The sequence below is a fragment of the Channa argus genome, chromosome 23 (genome assembly GCF_033026475.1).
Source record: "Channa argus isolate prfri chromosome 23, Channa argus male v1.0, whole genome shotgun sequence".
In the NCBI taxonomy this organism is placed as follows: domain Eukaryota; kingdom Metazoa; phylum Chordata; class Actinopteri; order Anabantiformes; family Channidae; genus Channa; species Channa argus.
The window spans coordinates 10,553,537-10,568,708 of record NC_090219.1 but is presented as its reverse complement, the minus strand read 5'-3'; the positions used below and the strand labels follow the sequence as shown (position 1 = coordinate 10,568,708).

Here is a 15,172-nt window from a genome sequence, read left to right as displayed (position 1 = left end):
AGGACTTGAATGGTAGCACATCAGCTGTTCACATTATGTTTTCCAAACCAAAGTTTGAGTCTGGTTTGATGTCGCTCTGCGAGCTCTCAGCCTCCATTAGATGAATCATTTGGTCGCTCGCGTTTTGCTGTGCAGAGTCTCTGAGTGACTAACAGCAAGAGGTGAAGCAGCCAGTTTTAAGCAGAGGGACTGTTTAATGTCGCATTGAGCCGCTGCTTTAGTCTGAGCCGCTTGTGCTTCAGTCAGATTTAGGGAAAATCTTCCTGAACAAAGGCGTCTGTCAAATGCCAAAGAAGTGAATCAACCAGAGAGTTGAGCGCTAGACCCACTGAGTTTCTGTGTAAATGGGAACTGGACAGTCCTGTTTAATCTTTGGACATTTCAGCCTTAAATGTCTGAACAAACGGCATTTAGCCGTTCACTAGCCTGTGTGTAATTTTTCTAAAAGTTAAAGCTTTTTAAGAGTCTTAAATTGTTTAAAATAAATCAAGAACCATCTCTTCCTTCTGCCAGTGTGTTTAGTCCTGCATTAATCCACATCATTTCTAGGTGTCTCTCTTAATTTTTTTTTAATCCACTATTGTACTTCTCTTGATGAACTCAAATGGTTTGTCCATTTTTCTAGATGGAGCATTTGTCACTATTGACAGTCGTCATCACACCAAAAGTTTGTGTCTCGTCTTTAAAAGATTGTATGTGTTCTCAATATCAGCCATCATCATGTTTCTGTTCGTTTCAAATGTTGCTGCATCAAGTCTAAGTTTACAGACACATTCAGTTTACTTTATTCTTGCATGGCCTCATATGTTGGTCACTTTGACATAAAGACTGTCTCTCTGCTCTTGACAGGGCTTCCTGAAGAGTGAGCGTGTCTCCCGGATGGTTCAGAGCGGCGGCTGCTCCGCCAGCGACTTCCGCGAGATCTTCAAGAAGAACATCGAGCGGCGTGTTCGCAGCCTCCCAGAGATCAACGGCCTGAGCAAAGAGACGGTGCTGAGCTCCTGGATTGCCAAGTATGACTCCATCTACAGAGGAGATGAGGACATGCGGCGTCAGCCACAGCGGGCGTGCGTTGTGTCCGAGCTCATCCTCAGCAAGGAGCAGCTGTACGAGATGTTTCAGCAGATCCTCAGCATCCGCAAGTTCGAGCACCAGCTGCTTTACAATGCCTGCCAGGTGAGTCGCTAGAGGGCTACAGGTGCAGACGCACAATCTATGTGAAGCAAATACTACATATTCTGAAGTTTTACAAAAGTAGGAAGGGGAACTTCAAGCTATTTCACATATGCAGTGGGAGCTGTTTGAAGTCTCTCCAGACATTTGCCATGTTGTGATCAAACCTTTGTACAATCACCTTGTAATTTAAAACTTTACCACACACTTCACAATTTTCTAGAAAAGCAGTCGTGAATGAGGCGTTTTGGGCTGCAACAATCTCAGAAATCTCAAATCCCGTCGGGACTGTCAAGTTGTGCCATCCTAATATAAATGTACAGCGGCCCAAGAAAGTGTTTGCACATTTTTATGTTGTAGGTTTAAGTGTGAATGGAAAAAATGCTGCCGACTCAAAAACGTTAAAGGCAAAACACATTTATAGATATTTGTGCGTATGCACTACAATCCCAACCACATTTAAAAGCAGCCTGATCCTTTGTTGCTGCTCTTCCCATTATGTTAAGAACATGATTGGGAGCCCACCTGTGCTGTACCCCTTTATTACAACACTGTCATTGATTAACAGTTTAATCAAAAAGCCACTTGAATGCTGTTGCTCATTACTTACCTGCTCGTATTTTTCCTTTTTTGCCGTCTCTAAGTCCAAGAAGTCAAACTGGTATTTTCACACGCTCACCTCTTTGACCTTTAGACCACTGCCGACTCCTTATTAGACCTGACATTTCTTGCGTTTTCAAAGTTCTGATTAAAGATAAATTTAACAAAGAAGATGAATCTAGTGAATTTTACAATTTTCTCTTAGGGCAAACAGCCTCATTAGCAGCAGACACTGCAGAATATCATGAAGGTCTCCGTGTCCCAGTGCGCTGCTGCTCAGTAATTGGACTGTCACTGAATATTACAATGTCCACACTTGGTGTATTTTCATGTGTAGGGGTGCTGACATGAACCGAGAGTGAAGGTAGAGACGGTCACACGGGGAAGGAAGTGGAGTAAAACATGCGTCAAGCTGAAGAGAGCATGAATATTACAAAGATCACATGGTTGATGCAGGAACATTTGAAGTTAGAAGCAGTAATGCAGGAGATGGATGCAGCTAATTGTAGCTGCAGAGTTTGTCCACGTGTGTTTGCTCTGCAGCGCCTCTGCATTATAGAAGAAACACAGCTATGGGTGAGGTATATCTCAGCTGAGAAAGCTCCACGCTCACACTGTGATGGTTTATTTATCAAGATCGATGGTTTCCTCCGAGCTCTGCTGTTTCAACATCGGACAGGGGACAGGAAATGGTGTGCAGCAGACGTGCAGTGCTGCTGAACTGAGAATTGAATCCATAATTGATTTGCTTTACATTATTTGGCAAAGATTTAGAGCATCATAAATCTGGCCACGATTCCACTCCGTTTTGGTTTCTCCGCAGCTTTGTGGATGTGAACTTAACTACAGTTAAATACAAAGTTACATTGAGGCACCAGTTCAAAGGGTGAAATATAATAGGAAATGTTTTCAACAGCAGAGATTGGTTAAATCTGTTCAAGGAAAACAGACAAATTGATGCATTTGCTTTTCAAACCTCAGATCTTTGCAGCCTGATCCCCTTATGTAAACACCGGGTCCAAAATTTGAAAGTCTCCTCTTCTCATTTAATGTTTTGTTTTGTTTGTTTCCGTTTGTAACAGCGTAGATTAAAAAAACTGTTAAATGACAAACGGAGTTAAGCGATATAGCGAAAACGTGATTAAAACTATGTAAAACTATGTGTAAACTATGTATGTGTATGTATGTAATATTTTGAACAAAATGCAAAATCCCTCAAATTGTCATCTTAAGGCCTGTCCCAAGACATGAAGCCCAACAGTGCACTGTGCTGCAGAGTTTACATCAGTCAGATTTAATAAAAAGAGCATAACCTCATCAAGATAGATGGATACTGTACTCATCCTAACAGAAAAGTCACAATTTCCATCAGTATCCACGAGTTAATTTAGTAAGGCATGTAATGAATACAATTTAAGTGAAGTACATTTTAATCATCCTGGTGTTCAATTCAACTTTATTTATATAGTACCCATTCACAACAAAGTCATTTTAAGGCACTTTACTTTCAAGATTATAAAGATGTATGGAGAAAACCCAACAAATCCCCCTCGAGCAGCACTAGGCAACAGTGGCGAGGGAAAAACTCCCTTTAACTGATGAAACCTCCAGCAGAACCAGGCTCAGGGTGGACGGCCATCTGCCTTGACCGGTTGGGGTGAGTGGAAATTGGAGAGAGAAAGGAGCAACAAATCTATTTTGTAACTTATTAGTGTCATTATAAACGTTTAGAAATGAATCTCTGCTTTGTATTTTTGAACATTTTGAATCACGCATTAATCATTTTATACTTATCAAACAAGAAAGTCTTCACCTGCGACTGAGCTCTTAAACTCCAACCTCCCTACATTTAGAATCATTTTCTGTCTCACGCAGCCTGTGTGTGCAGGCGTCCGGTCTGAACGGGTTAAATTCTGTTTCCGTCCTCTGATTTCTGTTTGTCCCAGAAATCAAATGAAATCAAACGGGTAGGTAGGTAGACCTGACTTCCTGAGTTTCTCCTGGAGAAGATAAGTTTCTCTGCCATGTAACCATGTTTCCAATCAGAGCCTATGTGCAAGACAAAAGGCTGTAGACAGGAAAAGTAGTGAAGTGAAGGAAGTGATCATTACATGGAGCAATGTTACTTCATTTTTAATTCTAGTCTGTCTGTCTCTTTTTTTTTTTTTTTTTTAAATTAGAATCAGACTTGTCCAGACTTTTTTACAGCCTCTTTACATCACCCTTCAGAGGAAACCGTGTGGCAGTAATCCTCAGTGATTCTCCTCCGCTGATTATCTCCTTCTCTGTAGTCGGCTCCGCACACAAATAGCTTCCATTTACAGATATTTTTTTTTTGGCCCGCTGAGACATCGTCCTCACTTGTATAACAACCCGAGTGCATTTATTGCCAGGACGGATGCTATTATTGTCCAGCTTCATTAGAGACCAGCATCTGAAGGAAGAGAAGAAGGAGCTAGTTCCATTTTAAACTCTAACCTGTGTCCTACAACTTGTAATATGGTTTGATCTACTCTACACAAATAAATTATGTATTTTAAAATTGGATCAAATGTGAAAGGTGTTTGAAAGTAGTTGTGAAACCACAGTTTTACACACAAATATAAACCATTTACAAAGAAACAGTAAAATATACAATGCATTGTAATTATAAAATATTAGCAAAAATAATGCCTTCAGTTGGGCTGATCTACAATTCCAGGGTAAAGATTCTTGGATAAAACCAAAATGTACCATTTACAGTGTTGTTTTGCGCTGCTTTTTGCATATTTAAATCTGTCTGAAGTATTGTTATGCCTCTGGTCTAGAGGAACCTAGGCACAACTCGATGTGGTTCCCTACTCTCCCCATTTCAAGGCAAAACCAGCACAACCAAGTGTTTTTCCAAAAACCAAACAGTATCAATTTATTTGCTTCAGATGTGAGCAGTGCCCACAACAAACCAAAAGCTCTAACAAAAACCCTTCCCCAGCCAAAATAAAGACTAATCCTAATCCAAAACTGGAGGAAAATGAGCAAAATAAAAGGGCTTCTCACTTTTACCGTGGCTACCTGGTGCTCAGTGTTTACAGTAAATCATATACAAACCTATTTACTCACTCAGATATATCTACACACAAGTCCTAAATCTTGGAGTCTGGGTTGGGAGTGGGAAGAATTCAAACCGCCCAATCCACGGACACCACCTGTGCCGAGAACTGGAGTGAGTATTGTGAGAGCTGGAGATCAGATCCAAACATGGCACTGACTGATGGCCTTTAAACCTCAGCATGTTTCTTTTACTCTTTACGAGAAAATCATTTTTAGACCAGTGTGTGTAACCTGATCAATTCGTTCAATTCAACTTTTTTTATATGACACAAACTTACAAGAAAAAATAATCCTAATAAAGTCAAAACTGTACACATTTATAGAGGAGGTTGAGAGGCGGAAACCTCCAGCAGAACCAGGCTCAGGGTGGACATCTGTCTGGCAAGTGGCGAAAGAAACGTATAACAAAAAGCTCTTTGTGTTAGTCTGTCACATAAAATTCCAATAAAATACATTTATGTTTGTGGTTGTAACGTGACAAAATGTGAAAAGTTCAAGGGGTTTGTATTCTGTTTTCAAGGCGCTGTAGGTGTGAATGCTCGTCTGACATTTAACAGTTTGTGTGTGTGTAAGAGTAGTTTGAATTAATTTTTTTATTTTTACATGGTGCTGATTTTTGTGCAGACGTAAGCTGGTTCGACACACGAACTCTGTACAGTGTCAGTAGAAATAAGCCTCAGACATTGTCCGGACTTGTTACGCACCGGAAGCACAACCTGGAAACTTGGACTGTGGTGGGCAACATTGTTTTTATTAGAGTCCTGCATCTTTCCAGTACATGTGTACAGGAGTTTTGGGGGGCAGACGACTGTAAGGACATTGCAGAGAAGCGTATAGGACTGGACCTCTGTGTCCTGGGTCAACTCTGGGTCGTCGTGTGTTAGGTTGTCTTATAAACCTATCAACGTTAATGTCAAAATTGCTCTGGGGGGGGGGGGTCTTGGTCTGAAATTGCTCCTCCTTCAGGGCACTTCCTGTGAAGTGGTCAGTCATTTTATTCTCACATTATGGTAGAAAAAGTTGGCATTTGTAAAACTGGGAGACAGCATTACAGGACGTCATCCAAAAACCCAAAGAACCACAGCTTGTACTGGTACTGCTCAGTTAGTACACATGAACCCAAGATATCATAAACCATGTTCACAAGGAAAAAGGTATGAAATTGTTCAAATGATCACACCCTTGAAATTGTCAACTTTGCAGCCTGGCAGCAACCAGAAGCCGTTTTAATCATGTTTCTGCAGTTTGCATGAATTTTCCAACCGACTGTCGCCTTATTGGTTCATTCTTCCTCTGACTTCAACAGTACTGGACATAACATCCTGATATTTGTTTGCAGCAAAGAAATCACTAAATGAGCAATAGTCTGTTTCTTGTCTAATTCTTGTCACAGATCGACACCAAAGCAAGACGTGAAATATTTAGTGTGATGGCAGAAATGTAACAATGATGAGTCCTGACTAACGGTTCATTCGCTCACAGCTACACTGCCCCTGATTAAACCCAGCAAGAAAAGCAAATATATTAAAACAATCTACAGCTGAAATTAAGATTTATTTCTAATAGTACTTGTTTTGCTAGTTTTTTCAGTAAAATGAAAACTTGATGATCTATTGTGAATAAAATATAAGTTGATGAGATTTGCAAATGATTGCATTTTGTTTTTATGTCTGTTTAGAAATCATCCCAACTTTTTTTGGAATCGGGTTTGTGATTCAGAGTTGCTCGTTTGATCCCTATAGCTCCTCCGGTCTACATGCAAGTGTCCTTGACTGTAATTATCTGGTTGGTTGGTTCGTCATCGTTGACAGTTCTCACTGCATTGATGACCGTACGAAGCCTTTATATATTCAGCCTTAATCTCAGCTTGTTGGAAACCGTTTTGTTTTTTTCATTAATGTCTTTATAATCTGTTTCTCCACTGGTCGAACCTAAATCCTTCTTTTCAATAATAATAGTAATAATAGTAATAATAGTAATAATAGTAATAATAGTAATAATTCATTTTAGTTATAAAGGACTTTACATTTGTTGACAAATCTCAAAGTGCTACACAAGCAGATTAAAAGCGAGAATAAAACATAATAAACATTTAAAGCATAGAAACATATCAAACTTAAAATAATTTTAAAAAAAGTTCCCTTTTCAAGCCTTTTTGTCTCGTGTGGGTGTTTGGTTGGAATCAGAATTTGAATGACTTCCTGTCACATTAGCTGGAACACAACCACAGCAAACTGGCAAACGCATCCATCTGAACGGCGCCCAACACAGTCCCGTATTCTTTTTTTAGCCATTTTATTTCATGGATGTTCCAGCCAAAAACAGAGGCCTGCTCAGGTGCGGAGAGGGATTCATTGATTTTTAATCTGGCTCAGTCTGCGTGTCCGCTCTCATTAGCTCCAAGGAACCTGGTGGATGAAGCTCTAATAAATAAACAGCAGCTCCAGGATGCAGCTCTGCCATCTGCAATGACAGAACTTTTACATTTTTGTCTGAAAATCTGCTTTCTGCCCTTTGGTGTTTCATTTTCCTCCATCTCCACTTCTGAACCAAATCTTCTACTGCTTTTGATGTCGTATGTAACTGACAGCAAGGTGTAATTGTCTTTCTCTGTTCATCAGGCGTTTAGCCCAGGATTGGATGTGTGTGCTCAGAGCAGTTTGTTACATGAATTCTCAGAGGTTTTGAACTGTATCTGCAGACGATTACTTAAATACAAAACGTTAATGTTTGCATTACAGAAATCATTGGCATCAAATGGTCAGAGGCCCGACTCTGTCTATTTCAGCTTTGCTGCAAGAAACGTTCGGTCAAAATTTGAGTTAAATGCTGATCCTTTTATAATTTGTTAGATAAATGCAGAAATTTAAATTGATGCACTTTTGCTTAAGCACTTTTCTGTCTGTGACAAAGCACTGAGCAGCAGACTGTCGGATCACGCTGGGTCTTTTCCACACAGTTTAATTTCAGCACTTGCTGCTGGTGCGTTTGTCTCCTGTTCTTTTAAAAAATTACAGATTTTGCTTGTTTTTCCGAAAACCTAAATATAACTACCATAATATAAAGAACATACCGCACACTCACTAGCCAGTTTATTAGACCATTCAACTGCTTGCTAATGCAAATATCAAATCTCTTACCCTTTGACATACTGTATCTTGAGCATTAAATTAAAGACTGGATTCTGGAACCAATATTCTTCTTTTCCTTTGGGCAGCTCCAACCTCAGCATCCTTCTACCGATATATTCATAGTTTCTCCTCTGAACATGTCCAAACTACCTCAATCTGTCCTCTCTGACTTTATCTCCAAACATCTAACATGATCTGTCCCTCTGATGTCCTCATTCCTGATCCTGTCTGTTGCTCTGAACCGTTGACCCTAAGTACTTAAAGTCCTGCACCTTCTTCACCTCTGCTCCCTGTAACCTCACTGTTCCACCTGGGTCCCTCTCATTGACACATGTATTCTGTCTTGCTGCGGCTAAGCTTCATTCCTCTGTTTTCCAGAGCAGACCTCCACCTCTCTAGATTTTCCTCCACCTGCTCTCTGCCCTCACTACAAATCACAATTTCATCTGCAAACATCACAGTCCATGGAGATTCCTGTCTAACCTCATCTGTCAGTCTGTCCATCACCAGAGCAAACAAGAAGGGGGTCAGAGCTGATCCTTGATGCAGACCCACCTCCACCTTGAACTCCTCTGTCACACCTACAGCACCTCACCACGGTCTTACAGCTCTCATACATGTCCTGCACCACTCTAACATACTTCTCTGCCGCTTCAGACGTCCTCATACAATACCACAGCTCCTCTCTCTGCACCCTGTCATACGCTTTCTCTAAATCTACAAAGACACTATGCAACTCCCTCTGACCTTCTCTGTACTTCTCCATCAGCATCCTCTCACTCTCCAAGACCTTGTTAAACAAACTAGTCAGAAACTCTGCCACCTCTCCTAGACACTTTCATACGTCCACAGGTTTGTCATCAGGACCAACTCTTCATCCTCTTCAATGTCCTCCTCACTTCACTCTTACTAATCTTTGCTACTTCCTGCTCCACACCAGTCACCTCTTCTACTCTTCGTTCCCTTTAATTTTTCTCATTCATCAGCTGTTCAAAGTTCTCCTTCCATCTTCCCATCACACTCCTGGCACCTGTCAATACATTTCCATCCTTATCTTTAATCACACTAACCTGCTGCACATCCTTCCCATCTCTATAATTCTCTGCCTCAACGACCTGTACAGACCAACCTGTCTCTCCTTTCCAACTGTCCAACCTAGAATAAAAGTCCTCATATGCTCTTCGTTTGGGCTTTGTCACCTCTACCTTCACCTTACGCTGTATCTCCCTGTACTCCTGTCTACTCTCTTCAGTCCTCTGTGTCCCACTTCTTCTTAACTAAACTCTTTCTTTGTATACACTCCTGAACTTCCTCGTTCCACCACCAAGTCTCCTTGTCCACTTTCCTCTTTCCCGATGACACACTGAGTACCCTCCTACCTGTCTCCCTGATCACATTAGCTGTAGTGGTCCAGCCATCTTGAAGCACCTCCAGACCACCCAGAGTCTGTCTCAGCTCATCCCTGAAAACTACACAACATTCTTTAAACACCACCATCCTGTGTTGTCTGGCTACACTCTCCCCTACCAATACTTTACAGTCACTGGTCTCTTTCAACATTTACAACATTTCCGATTACAACATTTACACAAGATGTCGTCCACCTGATTGCTTCTACCTCCGGTCTTATAAGTCACCCTATGTTCCCGCCTCTTCTGGAAGAAAGTGTTCACTACAGCCATTTCCATCCTCTTTGCAAAGTCCAAAGTCCAAACCTGCCCATCACATTCTCATCACCTCTGTTCCCTTCACCTACACGTCCATTGAAATCTGCACCAATCACCACTCTCTCACCTCTGTGGATGCTCTGCATCACTTCATCTAACTCACTCCAGAATTTCTCCTTCTCTTCTAACTCACATCCTACCTGTGGGGCATAACCACTCACAACATTGAACATCACCCCTTCGACTTCCAGCTTCAGACTCATCAACCCGTCTGATACTTTTTTCTCTTCCTATCAGACACATGATAAAACAACTTGAACCTTTCCTGACACAACCCTCTGCATTTATCCAGACTTGGGACTGACACAAGAAGACAACCTTGCGGTTGGATTGGATTCTGGAACCAGTAACGGCTGATATTAAACATGATGTAAAGTGGATGTATGTGGTTGATTATTATTCATTCTTTAAATTCAAGTTCTGCATGGGGCTAAAACAGAGGCAGAGGCCCAGTTTGGGGCAGTCAGCTGATTGCCAAATTTGAGAGCCAAACTAGAGACAAGACTAATGCTATCAGTTTCATATGTTGTTGAACACAAGCAACATGGAATTGAGAGTTTCTCAAGGACGTGATGAGCTGGGAATTGAATCTTTAGCTCCAGTTAAAACAATTCCTTCTCACCCTGTATACACATGTCGCACAATTGTCTGGTATTTGATAAAAAGTGATGTTCCTACAGTTCACCTTAATCATCGGCTAATAATAACTGGTTGCCATAGAAATGCTTTGTGAGGCAGAATTGGAAAGACTACCAACAAAGACCACATGCTAGTAGTCATGGTAACAAGGCCAGTTCTCTGTACATAGTTTAACAGATCTGAGATCAAATAAGTAAAGCTGGAGGTTTTAAGTTATCCAGTTATGTCAGTACTTCCAACCCATGGGAATTGGATTAGAAAAGGGAAAAACAGTTGGCTGTCGTGGTTGACTAGACTTTATAATTTCTCGGTTTATAGGCTGAAACCGTCAGAAAGATAATCTACAGGAGTTTATTATTGAGCTCATAGTGGGTGGTGGAGTCGTACTGGATTCCATTAAGAAGAGGTGGTTCAAATATTTTGGTCACCATATATTGAGGTGGCCAAAACATTAGAACCAGTGGTAAATACTTGTGTGAAGGATGGTCTCGTGTTCCCTTGCTTATCTTTCCTCAAACATTTCTCCTTGACTCTCAGAAAGAATTAATAGGCTTTGCTTAATACAGTCCACCGCTGCATCTAGAAACACAGCCTGAAACCCAGTTACACAAGGGAAGCTAACATCAGTTCTGTGCAGAAATGAAGCCAAATTCTCTGGGCCTGAGCTCATATCAGATGGATTTAAAGACCATGGAAACGTGTGCTGTGGTCTGACGAGTTCACTTTTCTCCTTGTTTGTGGGGAAAATTGGCCGTCAGGTTCTCTGTGCCAAAGTTAAAAAAAAAAAAGAAAAAGAAAAAAAGCCTCAAGAATGAGCAAATAATACAATTTCAAAACTGCAGTTAGTTACAACTTGTGACCTCAGTTCCCAAACCAGGAAAAGGTGTCATTCAAAGGAAAGGTGATGTAATACGTTAGCACAAACGTTTCTATCCCAAAGGTTTAACTGTGTTGTAGGCATCAAATTTTCAATAGACTTTTATTGGTGAAGGAAATGAAGTTACTCAGTGGAAAACACTGAATCTTTTCATTTTGCTTTTGTCAGACAAAAGATTCAAGGTTATTAACAAATGGTAGTTTAGTTTTCATAACATTTAAGAAAATGGGGTTTGTGTAAAGAAACAGCAGCAGCTCCTTATTCTATAGACTCAGCAATTCAATTTTTAATTTGCTTCCTGAGTAATTTTAAGTTTGAGAAGTTCAGAAACAAGCTCTGCTTATATAGTGCTAAATGAGTAATAACCAAATATATAAAAAGTGCCAAGACAAGTGAGGTTTTAAGGATCATATCTGACTCTAAAATGAATCTTTTCAAACTCAGTGTGTGTTATAATTAGAGCCAAACATTAATAATATTAATAATACTTCCTAAAGTATAAACTCATCCCGACCTTCACCATAACTGTCAAACTGTGATGCCTCTCAACAGGAGCGAAACACTTAGTCACTGATGAGTAAACAAGAAAAACATGGAATTTGAAACTGCATCCATCAGACAGCTTTGAACATGTTGGTTTGAGCTCCATCAGTCTGATTAATTTGTTCACTGTTCATTAGTGTTCAGCAGCCCACAGCGTCCTCTGGATGTCACAGCCTCAGCAGTCTGCTCACGGATCTGAACAGTGTCAGCAGAAAGAAAACAGAAAGCTCATCCGTGACCAAATCTTCATCTCTCTGGATGTCGGGCTTGACGGGAAGCGGTGACGTGAGGTGACAATACAATTAGGATAAATAACCAAATTACAAGTTTTTTTATAAGCGAAATCCACTGGCTGCCAGGACTAAAGGCTGAAACGTGAGTTTGGTTTACGTTCACATTTATTCATTTGACTTTTGTCCAAAGCCTCAGACGTGAGGTACAAAGCAGCGAAACAGTGAGGCAGAAATCATTAAAAGCAAAGTGCCATGAGAACAAAAAAACGTTATTTATGTGCAATGGAAGTTGCAGAAGTTGTCATATTTTTTATCATATTCATATTGAAGCAACAAGCAGAAATGGTTCCCAGATGGTGAATGCTGTTGACCTGATCGAACCCCTCACTGATGTGTTGGATGGACTGCAGCGAATCTGAGAAAGAAAGTTTCCCTCCGGATGCAGATTTCTGCTGGAGAACACGCGTTTCTCTGCCATGTTGCTAGATTGTGTGTGTCCAGGACAAAAGACAGGGTAAGGTAGTGGTGTGGAGGGACTGGATGAAAGTCAGACTCAAACTGAAACAAAAACCAAGTGGCATTTAGGTCTTTGTCCACCACCTTTAGTGAAATTCAAATAACTTTCATCATTCTCTCCCATTTTTCCTAATTACAGTGGCGTAATCTGCCCTAATGTTCCTCCTTTAATCCTACTGAGCCTCAGTGTATGAGACCAATCCCAAAACTAGGAAACAAGAAGCATCGTCTGACCCATCTGACAGCAAAATCAAGTCCTTGAAGCAGCAAATATGGATGATTCCTCCTTTATTTCCCCCTGAAACATACTTTAAAAACAACTCAAACATTCCCACTAGAAATGACAGGAGCTACAACCAGAAACAAAAAGCCGGCTGCGGTCGCTAAAGTGCCGGTTTGAGTCCGTTTACCAAACACAGTAGATGAATGAGTAACAGAGGTCAACGAGCCCTTCAGCAGTTCACTGTAACAATGGGACATGTCTGTGTTGTCTTAAATGTACTGTATCTGTGTGTCAGAACAAGCCTGGTTGTGTCAGAGTTCGCTACCGAGAACTTAAATAAGGCTCAGAATTGCTGACTGCTTTTAGATTTGTAAACCTGCTTCATACCGGAATATTCTCGGTGAAATGCTGAATTGTGATGTGCAGATTTATGAGCAGATTTATTATTGTTTGATCACATAACCCCTGATTTTTAATAATTTACTAGTTTTTGTTGTTGTTGTTGTTGTTTAACCTCAGCAAAGTTCTTCTGTGCGGCTTTGTTTCAACATCATTTTCCTGTTTCCTGTTCGTTGACAACGTCTTTGGTTTTGAAGGACAAACAGTTTTTGCAGAACAAATCACTTGTGGTTCTGAAAGTCTTTGAGATGACGGGAACATTTTACAGTGTAGTAGAGGAAGACGAGGGTCTCGTTCTCCTCAGTGTTTTCCCCCAGTTATGGGACTGAGCGACTTCTGACTGTGACTAAAGGAAGTGTGGATCCGTGGAAATGAGATTCAGATTATTTTTTTTAATGATTCTCTGGGACCCATTTTTTAAAGGGACTCAAATTAAACTGCTTATCTTTTCTCTCTGTAATCAGCTCTTTGGCTCCAGGCCACTTTCTATCACGGCCGTTTTATCTAACGTTGTCATTTTAGACGCCTCTGCTCGTTACAGATTCGTGCATCGAGGCCCTTTTCTGCCCAGTAAGCAAACCGTGCTCAATTTACCCCGTGATTTCATCTGCCCCTTACATTTCGCTGACATCGGAGTGTAACGGATGACATCACGGCTGGTGTCCCGCTCTGTGTGAAGCTCTCAAATAACACAGCCTCATCTGGGAAACCTGGAGTCAACTCGGGGCCAGTTCACTCCCTCCTCCAGCTGTTCCCTCCTGTGCTTATATTATAACCAGCTGCCAGCTGATACATTGCCAATAATCACCGACCAGATACACCGATGTTTGTATTTAACACCGACTGAAACATAAAAAACTACTTTGCTGTTTAACAATCGAAAACTTGATGATTTGGTGAAAAAATGAGTAATGTTGCACAAACCGAGGGGGAAAAAAAACACAAAAAACTTGTAAATTAACGCAGAACGGAGACTTGCAATGTCCTTTTACATTTCCTGGATTTTTAGTCGGACACTTTTGCCAAGGGACACACACACCCAGGAGCTGTTAGTGTCTCACTCAAGGACACCGTGGACTGGGGGTACTGGGGATTGGACTGCCAACCCTAAATCGCTTGGCCAAGACATTTTAATAAAATATCGGTCCGGACGCTCTGAATCTTATGGTCCAAAGTAACACAGTCAACTGTGTGTGTTCGGCTGTTGTGGTGGAAACCTGTGGATGACATCGGGCCAAGAACAATACTGTCATTACTTATTTTTCCCACGTTGTAGTTCCTGAGTGAAAAAAAGATCCACCTTAGTGCCCAAAGCTGGTATTGAGATGATTGTGCTTTTCTTTAGTCATGTTCATGCACTGAAAGATTAATTTTGTGCAAAGGGGGAGATGGACTAACATTTGAATGTAGAATTACTGAGCTCTGATTCCGATTACACGTCGAGTGGCCTGCAGCAGGTCACCTCATATCACAAAGTTTTGGTTTGTTAATTCTCCAGATGTGGGATCAGCTGACTGATGAAACCCTACTTTTCTTCTTTTTCCTCAGTTGGACAACATCGATGAGCAGGCAGCTCAGATCCGCAGAGAGCTAGACGGCAGGTTACAGCTGGCTGAGAAGATCGCCAGGGTGCGACACACACACACACACACACACACACACACACACACACACACACACACACACACACACACACACACACACACACACACACACACACACACACACACACACAAACACAAACTCCTGTATTAGTTCTTTTCAGTTATTGTTTTGGTTCACTGCAGATGGACTGAATCTACTGTGTGCTGTTCGCTGCTGTGTCAGCCAGTATTAGCCTTATGCACACGTTCCCCAAAACCTTACCAAATAACAAAGTGCCATCAGCCAGTACAAATGTTCCTTCATCATCGAGTAAGAAAACTTATCAGAGTATTAAAGTCAAAAAAATAAAAATCTTACTTGATGAATCAAAGTTTTTTTTTTTTAAATTAGTTTATTTGTACTAATTAAATTAAACA

General features: G+C 41.0%; 1 protein-coding gene across 1 annotated transcript in view; it reads left to right on the top strand.

Moving 5' to 3' along the window:
- cadps2 (Ca++-dependent secretion activator 2) overlaps positions 1-15,172 on the top strand; it is a gene marked incomplete in the record, with an annotated part of 186,010 nt that overhangs the window by 67,507 nt on the left and 103,331 nt on the right. Inside the window, 2 exon segments of the mRNA XM_067492860.1 lie at positions 850-1,176; positions 14,700-14,780. Of these exon segments, the coding sequence (XP_067348961.1) occupies positions 850-1,176; positions 14,700-14,780 (408 nt within the window).